We start from the raw sequence: 24,439 nt of genomic DNA, 5'->3' as shown, positions 1-24,439 counted from the left end.
AGTCGAATTAAGGATGGTGGACATGTAGTAGTTAGGAGTATATGGACTGTGGATACTGGTCTGGGTAACTCAGTGGCTAGCGCACCTGACTAGTAATGCAGGGTCCCGGGTTCGAGTCCCGATTCAGCCACAAAGTTGCCCCTTTCCTATATATCATATTGTGAACGCCTTCTGTGGGTGCAAAATTATACAACACTATAATTTAATGAATTTCGGAGACAGCAAAGACTATACAGCCTGATGTTAAATTAATTGATTGTTTCAAATAAAATGAATAATGTATTTAGAATTTATATTATTTGTGCACAACACAGAATTCCACAACAAGCATTCTATTAAAACTTATACTGACAATTCTTGTAGCATAATCGTATAATCTAAATTTCTTGCTGACTCTCTTAGTTTCAATTTAAGGATAACTTTCCATTTTTCCACAAGACTAGAATCACACAATACAACAAAATCTAAATCATTTCATATTTATTGATATGATAGAAAGTATCAGTTTGGAATAAACCCTATGGAAATAATCATAACGAAAATTGCTAACTAACACGTATAGTATGTAATGTCGTGGCTACTTTTTTGTACTTACTCCCCTTACACCTGAAATTGGCGGTGTGTTTATCGGATTTACAGCAATAGTATTAACAAACAGGGTATATTAAAGCTTGCCGTATTAAATTCGTTTTCATAGGATGGATAACTTGAATACTGATAAAAAATACTTTTGTCAAATGTAGAAATTCCAGGAAAGATATCAAATCACAAACACTGAATTAAACAAACAAACCAGCTTAATTAATTAACACTGCCTGATACACTACCATTGACCCCAGACCCGACCACATCAGGGACACTTGTCACAAGTATCTTTCAATATTTGATGACAAGGGATGTGCAATAATTGACAAAATGGTAAACACAGTTTGAATCGGGCTTTATGTAATAAGCCTTTGAACGGATAAATGATCTACTTTCGTAGGATGTATCATGCTAAAGATTGACCATTTTAAGGACTGATGGCAATGAATTATAGAGTGACATCTTAAAACATAATACGATGACATCACATGCATTGTAGTATTGTAAGGCACTTTGCATTGAACAGTAATTAATTATCACAAGACGGTGATTACCACACTCCTGCAGACATCAATAGGATAAAAGTACCCGAACGTTTCAAATTTTCCCTGCTTTTATTCTGCTACTATTCATTCGTTTGAAATAATTTCTCTTCCACTAATTGTCATTTATTTTGCATGTTGCTATACAAGGTAAAGAGTTATTTCAATATTTTGTAAAGCAATTAAAACGATTTCCACGTTTTCTGTAAAAATGAACTTTACATAAATTGGATCGAATTGAACGTGGCTTGAAACGAACATTCTAAAATAGCAAAGGCGTCATCGCATCAAGAAAAACAGAGGGAACAGTTTTAATTTGCTATTTTCATTCATATTTTTCCTCATTATTAATGTAGGTGAAATTTCCTTATTCAATTGAATCCCAAAATGCCCTGTATCGAAATTCTCTACCTTTTCGATGAGACTTTTAGATTAATTATCTTCGAATGTCAAATCTCCTTCGTTTGTAAGACCTATCCGTAATGCTTGCTTGATATCATTTAGCCAAGCACATTGCTCAACAAAAGAATGTTTCGAGTGTCGATGAGACCGCAAAAATATAGGTCCCATGCCACAGCGGGCGTGACACAATAAAGATCCCCCTCCTGCTCAAAGGCCGTGAGCGCAGAGCATAGGCTTAACATTTGCAGCCCTTCACCGGCAATGTTGACGTCTCCATATGAGTGAAATATTTTCGAGAGGGACGTTAAACAATATACAATCAATCGAGGGTGGGTCTTCATTAAGGTTCTTTGTTCGTGATCCATCCTCAATATCATGGAATGACGCATATCCCTCTTCATTTGGCTGCCCTGTTTGTGATAAACCAGCACCATGCTGTGTCTCGTGTATCTCCTCATTGATAATTTCTTTCTATGATATGGTGTGTCTCGTGTCCGTCTTTATCAAATGTCTCTGTTCGTGATACATGTATGTGCTCTATTTCATGATGCGTCTCGTATCTCTCTTCTTTTCAATTACATAATCTGCTGCGAGTCTTTCCTTGTTTAGAATTTCTGTTCGTCATCAATCTAATTCAAATCAGATCCCAGGATAGGCTAATAACCGTACAATAGGATCTGACATAACCCCATAGGGGGTCATGTCTCTATGACCTTTCGCTTGGAATATTCATGACAACTATCAGCCAGTCACAATGCGTCATACAGACAATGATGGCTATTTAGGCGGTTCCCGACAATTCGTGAACAGGTTGCAATACTCCCTCTCCCACAAAATTATTCCACACTATAGAATTGTGTATTCTCACATAAGGAATTTTAAACTTTCTCAGTAATGCCTAATCCATTCCATTCATACAAACAACAAAACGTACGATATAAAATACACCCAGATTAAATTAATTGTGAAATGCGATTGATGTATGAATAGGGATGGGTACGATTTGAATAGTTTTCAAGATGTTTACTTAATTAATGCGAGGAATATAACGCCACTCGATGTAAACAGTGCATTGTAACGTTACATCTAGCTGCGATGTGTTTTCTTTCAAACCAAACAATCGCAACCATTTTCCTTGTATTGTGAGCACCGGTGATTTGATAGGCAACGCGCTGATTGGCTAGCATAAAATTCACAAGAATATGACCCCCAATCGGGTTATGTCAGATCTTCTTGCGCAGAGTATACGGCGCGGATTAAAGACGTTTGATTTTAATCAGATTCTGTTCGTCATCGGTTTTCAATATTATGAGTCGCGTGTTTTTATTACTTTAGAATCTCTCCTCATGATATATTTTCAATTTTACGATAAATGGCGAGACTCTCTTTGCATGGATTATCATTTCGTGACATTTTTGTGATTTCATGAAGTGCTGTGAGACTCGTTTTGTTTAGAATCACTGTTGTGATTTGTTTTAAGTTTCGTGATGTGGCGCATGTCGCCTGCCTCTCTCCGTTTAAATACTCTGCTCGTGGTCCGCATTCAAAATCAATATATATCGCATGCCCCTCTACAAATGTATGCTCTGTTTGTGATTTATACTCGATAGCATAAATTGTCACGTGTATCCATTCATTTGAAATTTCTGTTTGTGATACACTCTCAAAATCATGATCTGAAGCATAAGTGCATTTACTTAAAATTTCTGCGCGTGATCTATTCTCGATATTAAGACGTGTCTCTTTATTTGGGTTCTTTGTAATGTATGCTTATCATTTAAACTATAAAATCCTCTTTTCTTGTTTGATCGGATGAAGAAGGCAAAAAATCACCACCAGTTATGCTATTTTTTCTGTAATGACTATAGCGCTACTTTAATAACCCGAGAAAAAGGGAACCCAAAAATGACATTTTATCGTTTATATTTATATTTCTTTCTTTTTTTCAAAAATATTAACTAGATTTAAGTGATTAAATAGCATATCATTGACCCATTCATTACTTGAATAAACCCGTTAACCTTGACGCCGCTCCATATTTGGTAATGATGACGCTGACAGGTGGTACTAAAATGGATCAAAATAGTATGCAACAAACATATATTCAATGTCGAGGATGAAAGCAATGCGAATTTCAAAAGCAACATAAAAAAAACCGGATTCAGTGATTGTATATATTATAGTATGACATGTTTTCCTCAGCATCTGGAATCTCTGCTCGTGGTCTATACTCAATACCAAGATCAGTGAGTGGATAAATCCTGGATTTTCTCCAAAGCATGCACTTATTCTGTAGGAAAAGAAAACATACTCATTCTTATGTCATATCTTTACCATATTTGTCTTAATGAAACTTTAAATGACATCTATAATATACCTTACCTTATTGCACAATACGAGAACTACACATAGAACAATTAAAAACAGTACAACTCCCAAAGGTATATAGATTAGTTGATCATCTGTAGATGATGTTTTTGATGTTGTTGATTCTCTTGTTGTTGATTCTCTTGTTGTTGATTCTGTTGTCATTGTTGTTGATTCTGTTGTCATTGTTGTTGATTCTGTTGTTAGTGTATAAATTTGTTGATCATCTGTAGTTGTTCTGCTTGTTGTTGTTGTCGATCCTTTTGTTGTTGCTTCTGTTGTAAGTGTTGGTGCTGTTATAGTCGAACAAGAAATCGGGGGGCATTCAATAGACACAGATCCGATAGCTGTAATTTGTGAATAAAATATAAATGAAACATGTTAATCAACTTGCGAAAACCAGGTCGAAAAAAACCTGGAAAACAAAATCTTAAAAGTCTACGACGATATTGTCAATGAGGAACTCTAGCATCTTTTTTTTTGGGGGGGGTCAACTTTAGAGTACTTGTGTGTATCAGAATCCACATTGAATTACACCACTTCTGGCATATGTATATGCATATGTATATATCACAAAAAACCACAACAATCAACATTCAAAATAAAGGTTCTGATTGTAGATACGAGGTCAAAAAGATAAATACATAAATATAACTAGAGATGACCAGCGACATAAAGAATGTTCAATTCTCAAGATTTCGGATCGGCATGTCCCTTCTTCAGTAGGATAAAATGTATTCTGGGATAAAATAGAAACTACATGTAGCACTAAAACAGAACTACAAATATCAGTGGAAAAACAGGTCGTTTACATATTGAAATTGCCATGTTTTAATTGAACTACAAATTTCTCTCTCTTTCTCTCTCTCTCTCTCTCTCTCTCTCTCTCTCTCTCTCTCTATATATATATATATATTATTTCTTTTAGAGGTCAAAGGTCTGAAAAGGTTGCCTTGTTTGAATTACTTTGTAACCACTTTGGGAGTCCTGGGTTTAACGCTAAGCCCATCACGTTCACTACAATTAGTGACTGTCTTTGCAAATCGTCCGTCCTTAGATGTAAAAGTTACGAGTTTTTCGAGGGTGACCTAAAAACCGGTGGCACGATAAATAGCTCTCAAGTTAACGGCCCTGAGCACCATTCATAAGTTTAAATTTGTGACACTTCTTCCACAACACGTGTTTCTCTACATGTAAAACTTATATGGTACCAAGTTTTATGTTATTTCGAATTTCCAAAATTTCGGCTTGAACATCACTGAAGAGACATTATTTGTCGAAATGTTCATCTGGTGCATCAACATTGGTACTGTATAAGTTTTACGTACTGGCTTACCTGTGAATTTAAACCAGAAGTATCCGTCATGACTTGAATTTGACAACGTTAGGCTTAAACAGCTGGTATCTGTTTCAAAAGGGTAAAACTTGATGAAATCGGTGTTATTGTTGCACGTAACGTTAATGAATTTGTTTCCATCATCAAGGATTATCGATTGGGTACAGACACCGTTATTGGTCGACAAGCGTAGATCGAAGACTTCTATGTTTATCATACTGGCATTTGATGTTGATCGTATAGAACAAGACAGTGGAAAACTCTCCGTATCATTGTTTATTTCTTCTTTTACATAGCTTTTTCCTTGGATATACAATGGCCCATTCGGATCAGAGGTATGGTTGACACGTCTATCATTTTCTAAGGTGACGATTTGTGCATCTAGAAATATATGAAGACATGACAAAGGTGAAGATTACAAGCAGTGATCAATCTCATAAATCCTATGAATAATATAAAATCGAAACATGACAAACACGGAACATTCGATATACTAAAGGTGGGACCATGTACCTAGGAAGAATACATACCCCCTGCTGAGCGGTGAAACCCGCCTTGAGCCCTCTATATTGATCCAGTAAATAGCGAAATCTGTAGTCAATATATATGACAACTTTTGCCTTGAAAAGAAACTGTCTATACTTTGATAACATCAATGCTTGTTTCATAGTCTGCCTTGTTTAGAAATTAATGATACACACAATATGCTTTTGCGTATTGAATTAGTAGGCAAATATAGATGCAATATGGAAACAGTTATGGAATATTGCTTCATAAATATAAGGAGGTGATAATGGAGGGGCTGATAATGGAGTTGATAATGGAGGAGTCGTCCTTTTTATTTTTATGAAGTTGAGTTGTTGATTTTCTATTAATCTCTATTTGCTATGAATCATGCAAATCTGAAACATATGTGGATTATTGTGATGCTTTATTTGGAGTTTGTTTTGGTGTATCAAATGTTGATATGAATGAAAATGAATATTGTTAATGGACAAAAAGTCCTGGATGTATCTAAATGTCAAATCATAAGCCACAACAACAGATACTTTCTCATAAGGAAGTGTTTTGATAATCGTGTATTATAAGAATATAAGTACAGGTAAATTAATCAAGGAAAGTTATTCGTACCCATTAATATTCCAATTGAAAAACCTGCTCTCTAATGACTATATGGGTTTTGTAGATCAAGAACTCAATCACCTATTCAATATCATCTTTAATGCTCTTGTACATAGAATCAGAATGGTTTTAAGCATTGCACTGTTTTCATTAATGATGACAAGGTATGAATGTTTCCGAGTTGCATTTATATTGCAGGAAGAGATTTGTGTGGTATCAAAAAGTCTACGCTTATATCTATCCTTAGGAAATATAGTAAAGTGATGAAACGTTGTATGTTATGATGTTAACATTGGAAAAGTTTTGTGATTTCAAATTCTAAGAGTTATTCGGAATTTCAAAGAATCCACACTTGATGTTCGCCATTTCTCGAATACATTTTGACACAGTAACCCTGAAGTTTCTTCTCCATGGTGGTTAGAATTCTCATCGGTGATACAGGGTTTCCACAGTTTCGTTTAAAGTTAGCAGGTTGTAAAATTCCGTGGTTGTTAAAATGATTTAATTTATAAATGCAAGCTTTTACATGCTGTTGAACGTTTCATGTCATTTGTTAGACCTTTTGTAACAATCTTACTTTGATTATGGATTACTCCGTATATTGATTGAGATATATGGTTCATAGCGGGTGTCTCCGGTCAACAGGGGATTCTTACTCTTCTGAGGCACCTGATCCCGCCACTGGTATGTCCAGGCAACTATGTTTATCCTTCTCTTAATTTTGTATTATTCATTGGATTTACATGTTTGAGATTGACATTCGTTCATTAACAGCAGGTTATTATGCATTATGTGTAACTATAAATGTGTAAAGAAATCATATACTATACTATATCAATATTTTGAAAATAATGAGTAAACAAAATAACGCAGTGATAAACTCCATGGTTTGAATGATGATTGTACATCACCACCCATTCTGTTTATCTTGGATAATTAAATCGTTGTTCTTCTTATAGAAGATAAATTTGTTTAGAACTCCATGTATACTTTAGATACTTTTCAGTAATACAAAATCAGTCTAATCTTGAATTCTTGACTAGGAACTGTCGCATACTTGTGGTTATTGATGCTTTCTTTCATATATGACGATGGATAAATATATATATATATATCTGTTCAATAGAACAGTATGCGAGAAGAGGCTATAAAACCTTTCAAATAAGCCGATTCTTTCACAATCCCATCTGAATGATATGATGAGGGTGCTACCTGTTGGAGCGATCGCAACTACAAATATGTAAGCGGATCTTGAATTTTCCCCAGAAAGTCTGTTGCACATCATGTTATTGCAGCCTAACATTTAATACATGTATTTTACATGTATAATGTAAGCAAATATAATAGGCTACTGTATTTTTATCAAAATAAAGGGGTGGGTGTTTTAAACCCTCACACCACACCACTACATGCACGTACATGTACAAGCAAAAAGGGAGTTAAGATGTCAGGGAATGACGCTCAAAGTCTCACCTGGTGGAACAGGGTGCAGTGGAATAAGCTTGGATTTGATGTAGCTTGTTTCTGTATATGAATTTTATCCTTTATAAATAATTGTGAAATGTGGGGGACTGCTGCATTCAAATATTGTGAGACTAATCCTCGGTATGGTCTGCAAATGAACATTGGGAGACCCGCACTGCAGGACACACCCGACACTGGGTCACACAGAATCACATGACCGTAATTGAATGACCCGCGGCCTCACCAAACTTAAACCTGCTAGACAACTTATGTAAGATAGCATTGAGAAAATCAGTAAGGAGACGTTACAGACTGGGAAGTACTAAATATCGGGATAGCTCTGGATGAAATGTACCTTAGATACCATAAAAGGTGAAAATAACGAACAGTGATCAATCTCATAGCTCCTATAAGCTATACAAAATAGATAGTTGGGCAAACACGGACCCCTGGACATAGATACCATGCATCATCCAGTCGTTCAATGTATAGAAACACACTGTTGTTTGATTTACTATCAAATTCAAATATATCAAACTTGAAATTCCTAAATATGTTTGCCATGTGCATTTTGTTATAGTTGACTATTTGAATAGAAAATTCAATGCAAAATGAATTCAGGATACCTTTGCATAATATTGTATTATATCGAATGAGAAATAACACATCTTCATAATTAATTACTTCCTTTTAAAACATGAATGAAAAATATGAACATCAGCAATACTTGTATATTACTTTTATATTTCATTCCCTAGCTGGGTGGTTCAAGAGTACCTGTGGACCTTGGGTTAAGTCTATCAGAGGTATTGGTTCTTTTCAGATTACTTTCTACTTTACTTATGTGGCAATTAAATTGAAATTTATAGGATTTATGAAATTGATTTTTTGTTTTCATTCAATCTGTTGTTCTACTACTTTCAGAGGAGTGATGATCCCGTTAGGATCCGGGTTAGAATAGGTCCCCAGTACCCTTTGCTTGTCGTAAATGGTGACTAAATTGGGCGGTCCTTCCGATGAGACCGCAAAAACTGAGGTGCCGTGTCAAAGCATGTGTGGTACGATAAATATCCCTCGACGCAGTTGTGTTAAGTAGGCCATAGAAATATGTCAGGAAAAAAAGCATTAATAAACAGATCAATTTTTGACAAATTCTGTAAAAAAATATATCACTGAATGTAGATATCATTCAGTGCATATTGGCCCCCCATACAGTTTTCACCAGGCCGACAGTCTTTTCATCAGCTGTATCACGTGATCAAATATCAAGATAAAATCGTACCGTGTATGTATAAATCGTTCCATCGGCACGATATCCAGATATCAATGCAAATTGAAGTTAACATAACTTCAAAGCATATTTATTTCTTTATTTGAAAAGTGTTGGGAGCAAGTTTATCGTGACTTGTAACATGTCTAAGTTTTGCATTGAATTTGCAAGATGCAGCGATTTTTGCACATACCAAGTTGAATCTAGCCTGAAAAACATATTTTCTGTTGAAGCCACAATTTGTTCCCATAACTTACCTTTTGCACCAAAGTTCACATGCCACATAAATCAAACATCTTTTACTCAAAAACCTCGGGGTGTCGTGCCGATGATGAAAATTTTAAGTACGGAAACCCTGTTTATGCAAATGAGTCCATTTTGAAAGTCACTATATGGGCAGATTAAGGGTGATATCAATATCACAATATAGCATGGATATTACTTTAGCATGTATGTTATATAAAGAAGAAATTGAAACTTTTTCAGTATCAAAGACACTTAATATAATCCATTTGACAGAAACTTTTACACGATTGCGGTTTATCGTTTGACAGCAGTGGTAAATACAATTATACTATTCACATAAAAAGTCTTTTCAAGTCAAATGTCTATACAAAAAGGTGGTCAAAATGGAAATGTCTTTTTGAATGACTTCATTTTTCAAATAATTTAAGTGCTGTTATTTCTTATGTTATTTTGTCCCACTGTGTGAATGCAAGAATCCGTGTCTCAAGTGTTTTTGATTTGACCTACATATATTAAGATTATGTCCCATTTCGTCACGTCCACATTGTAATGGACACGACCCTCCATTCAATCAAATTTAAATTCCACGTACACACGCATGCCTTATGTTCTATATGATTTGTTTCGTATTGTAGAGGACATGTCCCTTCATTTTTACACATTTAAATTTCACGTATAAGAGAATGTTCTGTTGTACAAAAATTCCAATGAAATTTAGTAAATTTGAAATCATGAAACTTTCCAAAACAAAACAAAACAAAAAAAAAAAAAAAAAAAACACAAAAAAAAAAAAAACCACCAAAAAAAAAAAAAAAAAAAAAAAAAACCAGAATCAAATCGTATGACTTTTCAACACTCTGCATCACAATTCTTAATGATGATTTGAAGACTAGGCTTTGTTACACCACAGACAGGTACAGGTACTTCAATGAAAAAAAAGCCATATTGAAATTTGTTTTTAAGCGACACCAGCTCCACATCTAAAATGAAGCATCATTTTGAATGAAATCGCCTCCTCGGCATTTGAGGAATGCAAGAAATCAAAGTCAACGTATAACATTTAAAACAGCATCGAATTAGTAGTAGTGAACAAGCAGAATAATCGTTCTATTACTGATTCGTCGTTTCTCGGAAGTTACATATAGATCCGCAAAATAAAATTGTAATGGATAGGCAAAAGAGCGACACCACCCGATGCCGCTGATTTCCACTTTGTAATATGCTCTCCCTCCCCAAACACATCTCACAATAGAAAATCTGGGAAAGTCATCAGTGGAATCTTGGATTGATTGTTATCAGACAGGATGCTATCTTATGTGTTTCATATTGTTGTAATTATTTACACGCTGATTGTGACTGTGTCTACGTGATCGGAATATCCGACTCAAGGTAGGTGTGTCCGGTCAATAATGGATCATTGCTCCCCAGACATCTAATTTCTTCTTTTCTGGTGTTTTCAGGGGCCTGCGTTTGTCTTATTCTAAATTTTGCATTATTAATAGAATTTTGGAAAATACTCGCAGTTCACTAGTGTGACCAACAATGAGATAAAAATAGACTACTTCGAAAGCTTCAATAAGTATTTATCAGAATTCCTACGCGATCCATAAGACAAAGTTGAGATAAATCGTCGTGTGCAAAACTATATTGAATGTAATCAATTGCATTATGTGTAATGCTTTTGAATTTGCGGTTAGGTTGATCAGAACGTCAACTTAGAAATAATTCAGTCCAAACGATCCAACATGGTGTGCACCGCAATATTACTGCACCGCGTTATTACTGCACCGTGATATTATACTCTGTTTAATGCATTTGGGAGCAACATCTGGTATAACCATATACCATTTCATTTTGTAGCACGTTAACCTTACTCGCAAACCTTTTTTTTTCAGACATAAAGTATATATGACTTACTTGCAATGCATTCATATTCCAATTCCATAAACGTTGTGTAATTTGATAACATGTTTTCGCTGCATTTCATAAGAAGTGTCTCCATTCGGTCTGTAGTATTGGGAGAGCAATGTGTCCGTCCTATGCAGTTTTCATGATACTTATACGATTGTTCAGGGCTGAGTTCTTTCTCACAGATATCGTCATGGTAGGGTCCTTTTAAGGTTTTTATGTTACTCAATCCCTCTAGGTACGTTCTTGGACAATCCTGGGAGGAGACATTGGTCCCCACACTCACAGATAACGGATGTATTTGACCAGTAGAACATGACACGTTCAGTGTCTCTGAGTAGCATCCGTATGAAAGGTACTGGGCGGAAACTTGAAATATATAGTCATTTAATTTACTCAATATATTAACAATAAAGTGTTTATGGAACTGTGTATAATTAGGTATGCTTTTCGTAACTCATCAATATATACTGAATTCTTTTGCTTTTTTTTTTCATATTTGAAAGTGTTCGAAACAAAGATATCAAAGAACATGTGTAAAATGGATGATGTGTCAATTTACTCACTGAACTGAATTCCAGAATATTCACTACTTCTGATAAAAAGATTCAATGAAACTCCTCAACTTCAAATTATCATGAATTTAGCTTAATTATCTGCACTTTATCTTTAGTTTTAAATTTGTACGTAAGCAAGGGGTAAGTAATTACCTGAATGTAAAATAAAAATAAATACAATCCACTCCATGCCTATCATACACTGCGTGATATCAGTACACATGTACAAAACTTAAACTCTTCAATAAGGAAGCTATTTTTGGTTGGATTGTGGTCTTTTGAAGGAATAATGAATTCAGTGTAACTTAATACATCTCTCTTTACAATCCAATTTACAACAATGTAACTCAGACGTGAATGGATATTCTATCAATTAATAAGCTGCAATTTATTGTAATGAACAAAACCTCAAAATTGTTCCATTGTAGATCACTAACTTTATTACCTCCAAATATTACAAAACAGCGAACGATAGAGAGATTGATTGGATATGGAACATGCAAACATTAAAATATATGGATGAAGGTACTATTTCTTTGATATACTAGTATTTCAAAATGCGTTTTATAGATCCTGATTCACTTATTAATTTCAAACAGGAGCTAACGCTACAAAGTTAACACCATAGATTTCACACACTCAGGGATGTCCACTGTACTGGTAATTCTAGATTTTGTAAATACATCGAGTGTATGAATTTCCCAATTCCATGTAGTTTAGATGAGTTCAATTGGTAAAAGTTTGAAGTTGAGTCAAGATGCATAAATCGTTGAATGTTAACGTTTGGTATAATTAAGTGGGACACCAGGATTTAGCCGACTGATACAATAGCACTTTCACTTGATAAGAACTCTGTTTAAAGATTATTTTTAAAAACACATTTATTTCATCGAAAAATAATTAGTGCATTTTACCATACACATTTTACTTCGTTTACAGTTGTTGTATTTTTTTATGCTTTTTGCTCAAGAGCTGTTTTCATACCATGAATAATAAGTTTTGAACTGAAATTAATACCAATCATATTTTTGTCCTAGTTCTGTTGGTTCAATGAGTTATCCAGAAGAGCGGGAAACACGACTGAATCATTTAAGGAGTGATAAGAGGACGGTATCTATGGAAACGTAAACATTATCTAGTGGAAATATACATGTTTTTGTTTTGCTTGTTTGTTTGGAGGAGGGGTATTTGGGTTTTTGTTGTTGTTGGGTTTTTTTCCAAGTAGAGCATAGACATTTTAGTCACAAAACTGCACCATTCTGAAGTAAAGTAAAATACCAAATTAGGTTACATTTATCCTCGATGAAATATATGAGAATTTATAGCTATGAAATGAATAAGTTCGCCATAATCTAACACTAAGCTGAACCGAAGCAGATAGATGGAATTATTTTCCGATTGTCAACCTTGATTAATTCTTCTTTTAACGATGATTAGATTCACTAGAATGATCGGTATGATACGAGAATATCCATTGACTTGCGCATCACTCTAGAAAACTAACATCATTATTAGCAGAACCAGTGACGATCAAATTGTAAACTGGACGTATGTTTGTAGTTGGATGTTATTTCGTAGAACTTTTTGTGTTTTCTATTCCGTAGGAAGAGCACAAAGAAACCACACAATATCCAATCACTTATCTCGGTATATGTATTTCTCAAATGATCACCAGTATGAGATCGACTTTACCCATGTGAAACAGCCATTTGAGATTTTTCTGTCTCACACTGCTGCGACGTCATTTGATTGTGACGTTATATATTTTCTATGATTTACGTTATACGGTGAAGATTTACGTTACACGGTGAAGTAAAATATTTTGCAGTGGTTCCTTTAAATTTTAATGTTGTATACTTTCTGGTGGACAACCTTGGTTTTCTTTTTTAGTTTACACTTAGTGTAAACCATTTTCGGGTATGATCTTTCTGCCTATCTAATTAGTTTTTGCATTGAAGTTCAAATGAGGATTTTCATAATTTAAAATTTTCTCATAGCTCATAAATATATGCACTAAACTGTAGGTAAAATGTGAGAAAAATAATCCTTTATTATTTACTTGTGTGGGATAGGAAAATCCCACCTCTGGAACAAGATTCGCCGTCTAGGATTCGGAACAGTCTCGTCCTAGACGGCGAATCTTGTCCCCTCGGTGGGATTTTCCTATCCCACATTCGTACTAATGAAGGATTCTTTTAATCTCATATTTATGCATCAAATACCCCTCATCAAATTTTCTCTATTATCGGCAAAATTCCAGAAAATATTTATCCATACGAGTACATACACCTGGACGACAGTAAATATTTTATTTATTTCTGGGAATTGATTTTGACACATATTCATTTATTGTTTGTTTTACGTCCCTTCAATTTTTTTTTTACACTCCAGCTGTAGATGAAGTATCTCAAATTTAGACTTATGCTTGGCTCTTATGGCCATAACAGTGAGTGTTCTTTAAAGTACTAATGCCTGGTACCTGCCTGGCGACATGGGCTCTCTATTGGATTACTCCGTTTACCTGGGATGCTTATTCCTCCTAGGCACCTGATCTCACCCCTATCCGAAAGATCCTTGATTTTCACTATTAAATGACGAGTGTTTCGCAATCACCACCTATGTTTCTGTTTTATGTTTGACGCGACCTTGACACCAGCGGGTCTCAAACCCACTACCTCATAATAATGCTCTACTACTGAGTATCGGTCCACTGAGATATCATGTGATCGATTAGTAGATTGATGATGATGTAAAACTTATACGGTACCAATTTTGATGCCCCAGATGCGCATTTTGACAAATAAGGTCTCTTCAGTGATGATCAACCGAAATGTTTGAAATCTGAAATAACAATGAAGTTTTAGAGCTATTATAGGGGGAAACAGTGTGCCCAAAAAAAGTGGAGTCAAAGTCGTCTAAGGATAAGAGCTATGCATGAGGGAGATAATCCTTAATCTTGAAATGAATTTCTAACTTTTATAACAGCAATTAAATCTACATCCGTATTTTCGAGCTAGTAACGAAGTACTTAGCTACTGGACTGTGGAGACCCTCTGGGACTAACAGTCCACCAGTAGAGGCCTCGACCCAGGGGTCATAATGTAAAACTTATACGGTACCAATTTTGATACAACAGATATGCATTTCGACAAATAAGGTCTCTTCAGTGATGCTCAACCGAAATGTTTGAAATCCGAAATAACAATGAAGTTTTAGAGCTATTATAGGAAAAACAGTGTGCCAAAGAAGTGGAGTCAAATTTGTCTAAGGATAAAAGCTATGTGTGAGGGAGATAATCCTTAATTTTGAAATGAATTTCTAAATTTTATAACAGAATGTTTCAACTGTATACTGAGTATATATACATTGAAAAAAGAGATTGCGTCATTGAATGTTTTGAAAACAGAGCAATGTTTTGGATATCAAAAACACAATTCCGTCTTTAACTATATTTACAGTACACCTGTATTCAATTGTCTAATGTCGACTCTGTAGGTCGACACTTGCCCGTGCGACGATTGTACTCACTTCCAACAAAAGTTTTCTACATCGTGTTACGTTCTTTATTTAACCTTTAAAGTTTGACTTGGAAATTGGTTGAATAAATATATCTAAACATGTAAAATACAAGGCGATATATCTTACCTATCAAATTACTACATAACCTTTCTATCTATAATAATATTTAAACACGCTATTGGTGTCAATTTTGGCAAAGTCAAAATGACGTTAAAAACGCAACGTCAAAACATTGATATGATATAACTTACGTTAAGTTTTGAAAAAAGAAAAATAAAAAAGTTATGGGCTAGGGGTTCAACATTTTAGACTAATTCAGCATAAAACTAATCATATATTTTTTCCGAGAAATTAAATATCGGTAATGGCTACATTAAACTTGCGACTTAATCAGAATTAGTCTATATTTCCTCCGTGATCTTCATCAACTTTTCTGTTTTAAACCAACATAAAAATGTTATCACAATATCTTAACGTAGTTCCACACTCGTGTGACGTCATAGGATTTTGCAAAGTCAATAATTTAATGATAGGAACATAAATTTTGTTGGAATCTTTTTCAATAGTTATTGTAAAAAATCTCGTTAGCCATAAAATATTTCAAAATTCTTAGTTATATTTGAATAGTCAATTATATGTTTCAAAATATTGAATCCAAGGACAATAACTCTGTTTTCATTCAATTATTTATCAATTCCATAATGCGATAGATTTCCTTTATTTTTGACAAACATTTTACCAAGGTGATAAGGAATCATTATCTGTGTCTTTTCATGAAATTACATACAATTTTAATCCCGAGTGATTTAAATAGCTCAGCTGTATAGTGCCAGACTTCAGTTTTTGATGGGGGTATACATAATCTGGAAGCTATAGATTTGAAATTATTAAGGAAAGGTATGGATTTTTTCCCATGAACAACTATAACAGATGTAACTCTACTAATATAAACAGAAAAAATGATATGTAAACCATGCTATAAGGAAAATGCGTCCACATTTGTTTGTTTTTTAACATTTTGGGGAATAACGATAATTCAATAATTTTGCACATATTATTCTAAAACTTGATGAACATATTGAAAATGACATGTGTTTTAGTTATTGACGTTTCCCGATAAATAAATCAATTCAAAAATTATTTTGTTGTTTTTATATTAAAATAACAACAAATAACTGTTTCCAATGAATTTCATAAAAATCTACATCAGGGTAATGAAAATTAATATGGAAACCCTTAACTGTTTTGCCTTTTTTCATTACTCTGAATGTTAATTTATTGATTCCAAACAAAAAAATGCTACCTAAACCCCAAAAAATCCAGGACTAAGGACCTACCTTAAAAGAAAATTTCATATTGAATTCTTCAATTTTTTTCCCGCTCATCTTTTGATTTTCAGTAAATTGTCATGCAATAATTGTAAATTAATCTAAAATGATTACAGTGAAAAGAAATGGTTAGAATTGTATAATTTGGTACATATGCATGCGCGATTTACAACTAGCACGTCACCCGCCGTTACACCGAGATATTACTTACACATACAATTTCTGTTAATATAGGAAAATAAGATATTGAATATAAGCATGCTACAAAGATTTAGGTATGATTTAAATCTTACATCCATGCATGCGGACAAATTGAAATTTACTATTCATTATTCAGTGCATGTCTCTAATACATATACTATACATGATTGTTTTGTGTGTGTATTTGTAAAAACCGCATCACTGAAGTGAACACGAAATGCTTACACTATAAAATTGAGAGATGGTCATAAATATCCTCCAAAATCACAATTTCATTCTGTATTTCGTTTTTGAAAACATGTATAACATAGATTAAACAGATGTAATAGTGGGGGTTGTATAAATAACACAACACCAATAGTAGGGTTCAACAACATAATAGTTTGTATTTTTTTGTTATTAGCTCGTACATATATAACAAGAATATCACATATAATATATATATATATATATATATATAAATATATAAATATAAAGCACTAAATAATCATAACTAGGTACTGAAAATTTTCGCCCCAGCCCGAGGTCGAACCAGCGACTTGCGGCACCCACCGCCTAACAAGACTGTCAAAACAGTGCGTAAGTCCACTCGGCCACAACGACTTCCCGGAAAGGAAGTTTTGTTATGCTCCTAAAGCGCTACTTAAACACACTGATGCAATCTCAAACAGTCGCTGTGTCATTCAGTGTTTAAGATATTTTATAAGGAGAGTGGATATCTCGATGCAATTGTATAGAATATTTAATATAAAGCACAAACAAACAATTATAACACCCAACCTTACGTTTACGACTAGGATCTAAACGATACATGTGATAATCAATTAATTAATATATAAAGCACTAAATAATCACAACTAGGTACTAGGTTTAAATAGCGCTTTAGGGGCATAGCCCCTGTAACATCAACTTGTTTATCAGTAACCTGCCTTGATTTTAAAAAAACTGTTTATACGCAGAACGACGGTATGCGTATGGAATCAGTTGAGAGATATATAATCATCATATGCAGTTGATAATGAAATGTTGTTGCATACATATGGGAAGTTGACGATGGACAAGTTGAAGTCATCCGGATTGTCCTAAAGTTGAGTTGTTATTTTGCTGTTAATATCTATTTTCAATAAATAATATATATTTAATAGATAAAATGTCGATATATCTGATATCGAGTTGAAGACCATAGGGAGATAATCTTTCTTCTTATATAGAAGTATATGAAAAGACTCTGCTTCATAAGACTATAACAACAGGTGAGTTAACAAAGTAACATAACCCATGCCCATGGGAATTCCAACAGATAGTTGGAAAACCTGATCATCAAAGACTTCGAAGAAGCGTTAATGAGGAACTCCAACATATTTTTTATTTCAATTTTGGAGTACTTGAGCGTGGAATGAGAGTGGTCTTTTTGCCAAGTAATTTTTTGCATGAACAATCACTACATATGAATATTTCTTTTTTCCATTTTTCCATTTTTGGTGAAGAGGTAACTGTCTATGATGTCATAAAGCATTTTAGTTAATTTGTCTAAACATGTGGCATTTTATGTTAGCTTTCTATTGGTGAATACATCTAATCATAAAAGTATTATGGAGTTTTACATATATATCAATATATATCATAGATATATTAATATGTAAAATACTTGCATTCTTTTTACCTTTGCATATATATAAATATATGGATTACTATCCAATCTCATATATATCGACATATGTAGCGTGTAAAATGCTACGCATAAAACACGAAACAATATAAAACTTCTTGTCATAAAAGATAATTTTTCATAATCATAGTGCCCTGCTTATCTCAAATATTCACATTCTTGTCATTATTACCGGGTATCTAATTCTCTTGGTTTCGATAGAAATTTTTTTCATCAATGCCAATTCAGTCTAGACTAGATATGCTGTCTATTAAATTATTGATTAACTAGACTAATGGTTCTGAAGTTTCAAGTACACCTGTCCTTCAAATGTTTGCACAACAAGAGACAAAATGTAGATATAATCATCAGCTTGATCAAAGTTGCAGTACATATCAAAATCGACTTTGTTTTACAAATTGGATGAAAAGTGGTGTTTTAAACTGGATTCAAGGATATTACCGATTTTTCAAATCTTACAAACAAACATAACTGGTTGTGTGAATATAAAATACTAAGAAATGTTTTTAATAAAATAAGTCATAAGACAAAATACCATATAGAAAAAGAAAACGTGTTTTTATTTAAAAATGGAAATATTGAATCTATAATTGGCAAATCTTGTAAATTCTTTTACGACATTTTTGTTGATGATAAGTTTCAAATATCATATATGGAAAGTATGTGGGAAAAGACTTTTATGTTGGAAACGTCAGACTGAACTAATATTTATAGAAATAATGTATGTAAAGTTGTTGATAAAAATGTTGCTGAATTTAACTACAAACTTTTGCACAATCTTTTATCCAACAATTATCTACTTAGCAAATGGAAAAAAGATGTTCATAGAAACTGTACATTTTGTGCTGATGTCATTGAAAACAATGCACATTTAATTTTTGAATGTCAAAATGTAAGACAGATGTGGAATACTGTTGAAATGGTGCTTGAAATTGACATTCAATGGAAACATATTGTTCCCGGTTTTTTTCATGAAGATAATCCTAAAGTGCATACATTTAACTTTGTGATTTCATATATTGCTTTCAGAATTTACAAAAGTAAAATGATATTAAGACTTGAAAGCAAAACTGAAAGTGTGAATAATCTGTTGATACAGGTTAAATTAGACTGCTATAGAACATGCTTAACATTAAGAAAATCAAAGTACGATTTCCTAGATCACAAATTATTTGAGAGACCTTCTTTGTTACTTTAATGCTTTATATTATAGCACATGTATTGCAATAATCTGTATGTACTATGTATTTGATATTCAGTTTCCAACAATAGCACTCCACCAGTTTGATATCATGTAGATATATTTCTTAAATATGCATACATGTATAGTTAACACATATATGTACAGTATATATATATATATATATATATATATATATATATATATATATATCCAATCCATGGAGCCCCTGGCACCCTAGGTGAGGATTATTCGGGGGTCTCTGCGGAGACATTATCCCCAAATATCAAATGTATGTTAGCTAGAAATAAAAGATATTGAAAGGAAAAAAAATCGATGTTGAAATTAATTTATTCTAGATTCCCGTGTAAACATGTCTTCCATGTTGTATTCTTTACAAGACTTGTGAAATTAATCATTGTTTGTTATCTTCACCTTTTTCATTGTTGAAAAGCCTACAAATGAATATTGTTGATTTTTCATAATAAATTGTGTAAATATCACAAATTCTTGGAATTTTTATATCTCAGGCGTTATGAATTTTAAATGTTAAGAATATTGAAAACGAATTATTGTTTTATCACGAGCTCGGGTAACATTGTTGAATTATAGTAACATTGAACCCGTTCAAAAGTTAACTGATCACGCATTTCTAATACAGTTTAGCTGTATATACAGATGATCGACTACGATTAGTTTCAACCGGGCTGTATAATCTAGTTTTCATGTTTTAAAGTACTCAACATTTTGATAAAAGAATAAATGACGGTTTTTAAATCAATGCAATGCTTTAACTATTCTCCAGTCTTAATAGATATTTTATTTCTCAAGTAACGAAAGTATCGTATTGACCTCACAAATGTCGATAATTGTATATCATTTAATTCTTATTGTATCCTTGTCTCTGATTGGTCAATTTCCAATTGAGGAACGCAAGTTATTTTTGTATAACCTGGTTTAGTATGGGGACACACCCCCTTGACAACCAGATGTCGGAACTATATTTTTTTTCTCTCTCTAAATTTACATCGCAGCACTGTTTTCAGCGTTGTATGGAATAGAAAGTCAACGTGCACAATAAGATACTTCGGTTTAATACACATGTTGCTTTCTCGTTGTCAATATTAGCATCTAGGCCTACTTGTACGCAAATCACTTTTGTAAAACATCTTTCTCTGTATGTATGGTCGAATAATACTATTAATAGGTTAAAACAAAGTTATTACATTCGAATTAATGATTTGCCAAGTAAGCATTGCCCTGTTCATTTCTCACTGGGGAAAATGACGGGGGTGCGTTGTTTCATTCCTTGATCCATCTTTCAACAAAGCAAACAGAAATTCATACGTCACATTTGATCACATGACGTCAGACACATTGACATGTGGATCGCTATTTGTTACTTGCGTACATATTTTCCTGTGTCGGATTTACTATTAGCGACAACATTGCATACAAGGGTAAGTTTTCGTTTAGTAGAAGTTTTCACAGATCAGAAAGCCGTAAATTATTGCATTTTCTGATATTTGAAGATTTATTTTGGGTAGGCCTAAACAATACAATTTCCCGTATTTTCTCAATCTGTCGGAGATGAGCGACTTCAAAGTCGATCTCTATCTCTAAAGGGCAGCGAAATACGCATTACATGGATAGTCTACACATATTTTCTATCATGATAAACTCCACTTTCGATACAATATTTTGATAAATGGTTAGGCTCCGTAGAACTAAGATTAAAGATGGCGACCTTTGGCTTCGCAGCTAGACACTTCGTGTCGCTGTTGCTAAGTAAATCATTGCGCGGCTTGGTTGACTTGTATTTTTCCGAGTTTATGTACATTTTGATTAACAAAGGTTAGCATCTTTGTCTCTTGCATTAAATTATAAGGAATGACTTTAATTCTGGGGCAAGTTATACGAGTATAACCTGGTTTACGCTTATTTATAATCCGTTTCGCGGATTATAAAGCGTAAACTGACCCAAACCAGGTTATACTCGTATAACTTGCCACAGAATTAAAGTCATTCCTTAAATAATAAAGGGTTTTGGTCAGTCTTAAGATATCTGGTATATTAAATCAAAATAATGTCTGATATATATTCTCTTTACATTGTTTCAAAATAATTAAACGGTTGAAGAATGGGTAATTCTGAAAATAACAATGAAAGGCGAAAACAACGAACCGGGATCAATCTCATAACTCCTATAAGCAATACAAAATAAAGAGTTGGGCAAATCAGAAGTGGGATCAGATACCTAGGAGGTGTAAGCATCCGCTATCGACCGGTCACACCCGCCGTGAGCCCAATATCTTGATCAGGTAAACGGACTTATCCGTAATCAAAATTAGTGTACCAAGGACGGTATAACAATCGGTATGAAGCATGTCAGACAGCATTCAACCTAATGATAGGTTGTATTTGCAAATTACATTGTTATGATAATGACCATGGAATTTGCGAAATGCTGACTTTAAACGAGACTGTTGAAACCCTACATCATCAATATACCATCCCCGGAGACAAAAAAGTGATTTGCCTTGGGAAATAGATTTGTGTCTATGGGAATGATAAGGGAAAGTTTTTATTTCCCGAACTACCCATTCTATACCTGTTTATTGTGGTGCTTTGTTTTCATATCCTTCAAAATTCCATGGCGCAAAATGTGAACAAATTCAGAATGACTTAGTTTAATTTTATTGTTATCACTGACATGAATAGAGGGAAGTGCAGTTGTGTACGTGGTCAGAGCAGTATTTATTGTTGTTGTTGTAGTAGTTAGGGTTATATAGATCGTGGACAATGACCTGGTTAGCTCATGGTTAGAACAACGGAATACCGGTAGTAATGCATGAGTTCTGCGCTCGATTCCCAGTGCAACCTACAAAAACATCTCCTTTCCTATATGTATGTACTGCATTTGGTGCCGTTGGCCACCCCTGTTACACTCTAAATCGTCGCCCCATTCCAAGTCGTCGCCGGCCACAATTCGAGTCGACATCTCTCTCTCTCTCTCATTCTCTCTCTCTCTCTCTCTCTCTCTCTCTCTCTCTCTCTCTCTCTCAATACATAAATGCAAAAACAAGCAAACAAACAAATAAATGAAGCCAGTGTACTCTTGTACACCACAAATCGTTGCCCCATTCCAAGTCATCGCCGGCCACAATTCGAGTTGACATCTCTCTCTCTCTCTCTCTCTCTCTCTCTCTCTCTCAATACATAAAAGCAAAAACAAGCAAACAAATAAATGAAGCCAGTGTACTCTTGTACACCCCAAATCGTCGCCCCATTCCAAGTCGCCGCCGGCCACAATTCGACTTGACATCTCTCTCTCTCTCTCTCTCTCTCTCTCTCTCTCTCTCTCTCTCTTCATACGTAAATGCAAAAACAAGCAAACAAACAAATAAATGAAGCCGGTGTACTCTTTTACACCCCAAATAGTCACCCGTCCTAAATCGTCCTCCTCTAATATCTTATTGAGTTTTTTTAAGGATAGATAAACAGAAGTTATTTTATTGTACCCCATCTTATAAGGAGATACATAGGTTTCACTTGGTGGGTTTGTCAGTTCCCACTAATATCTCTAGTGTTTGTCGAGCTATTGGCCTGCAATTTTGTATGCAGATTACAACTGACCATCTGGCATGCCTCCCCAAAAATGAGGATTTTGGAATGAGAGTTTAAAGCTCCGCGAGCTGTGCACAATTTTCAGCAACTCTGCAATATCTCTGGTGTTTGTGAACCAATATGTGGGTTACATGTGTCCCTGGCATGTGCTCTCCGTAACATGATATATCTTGATCGCTAGCTCAATTCGCAGCTAGCTGTAATCATAGCTAACTATTTTCGATTGTCACTCTGATGTTTGTGCTAACCGATTTTGTATATAGGTTATATTGGACTAAGCATATATGTTTCATTTTGTTTCATTTATTTGTTTGTTTGCTTGTTTGTGTATTTACTTATTTTGAGAGAGAGAGAGAGAGAGAGAGAGAGAGAGAGAGAGAGAGAGAGAGAGAGAGAGAGAGCAACGATATTAACAAACAAAAGTCTTGAGAAATAAAGAGGAAGAGTGAGTGTTTCTCGAGGTTTTCATGAGTGTCCAAACGGCGGCTAACAAGCGTAATATATCATAATATGAGGTCACTAACAATTATGAGGTGCACAAGACCTAACAACCCCATGTTCAGCAGAATGGCCTAACAAGAAAAGTCAAAACAAGGCAAACCGATTTATTGTTAGACAGATTCTCTCTCTCTCTCTCTCTCTCTCTCTCTCTCTCTCTCTCTCTCTCTCTCTCTCTCTCTCCACTTTTTGGCTCACTGTTTTCCCCCTATGATAGCTCTGAAACTTCATTGTTATTTCGGATTTCAATAATTTCGGTTGAGCATCACTGAAGAGACAGTATTTGTCGAAATGCGCATCTGGTGCATCAAAATTGGTACCGTATAAGTTTTACATTATGACCCCTGGGTCGAGGCCTCTGCTGGTGGACCGTTAGTCCCCGAGGGTCTCTATAGCCCAGTAGCTAAGTACTTCGTTGATAGCTTGAAAATATGGATAAATATTTAATTGCTGTGATAAAATTTATACATTCATTATAAAATTAAGGATTAGCTCCCTCATGCATAGCTCTGATCCTTAGACGAACTTTGGCTCCAGTCTTTGGCACTCTGTTTTACCGTTTAGCTCATACAAGTTTTTTGTTATTTCGGATATCAAAAATTTCGGTTTGAGCATCAC

General features: G+C 34.3%; 1 protein-coding gene across 1 annotated transcript; it reads right to left on the bottom strand.

Annotated features, from left to right (window-relative positions):
- Positions 1–475: 475 nt before the first annotated feature.
- LOC125676326 (uncharacterized) lies at positions 476–5,449 on the bottom strand. Its single transcript, XM_048914208.2, has 3 exons — positions 5,233–5,449; positions 3,912–4,243; positions 476–3,819 (listed from the first exon to the last, which is right to left on the bottom strand). Exons 1-3 carry the CDS (start codon positions 5,447–5,449, stop codon positions 3,691–3,693), a joined length of 678 nt encoding a protein of 225 aa, XP_048770165.1. The 3' UTR covers positions 476–3,690.
- Positions 5,450–24,439: the final 18,990 nt, after the last annotated feature.

The sequence above is a fragment of the Ostrea edulis genome, chromosome 3, assembly GCF_947568905.1.
Source record: "Ostrea edulis chromosome 3, xbOstEdul1.1, whole genome shotgun sequence".
NCBI lineage: Eukaryota > Metazoa > Mollusca > Bivalvia > Ostreida > Ostreidae > Ostrea > Ostrea edulis.
The sequence above is the reverse complement of the archived record's forward strand: the minus strand, read 5'-3'. Positions and strand labels throughout refer to the sequence as shown.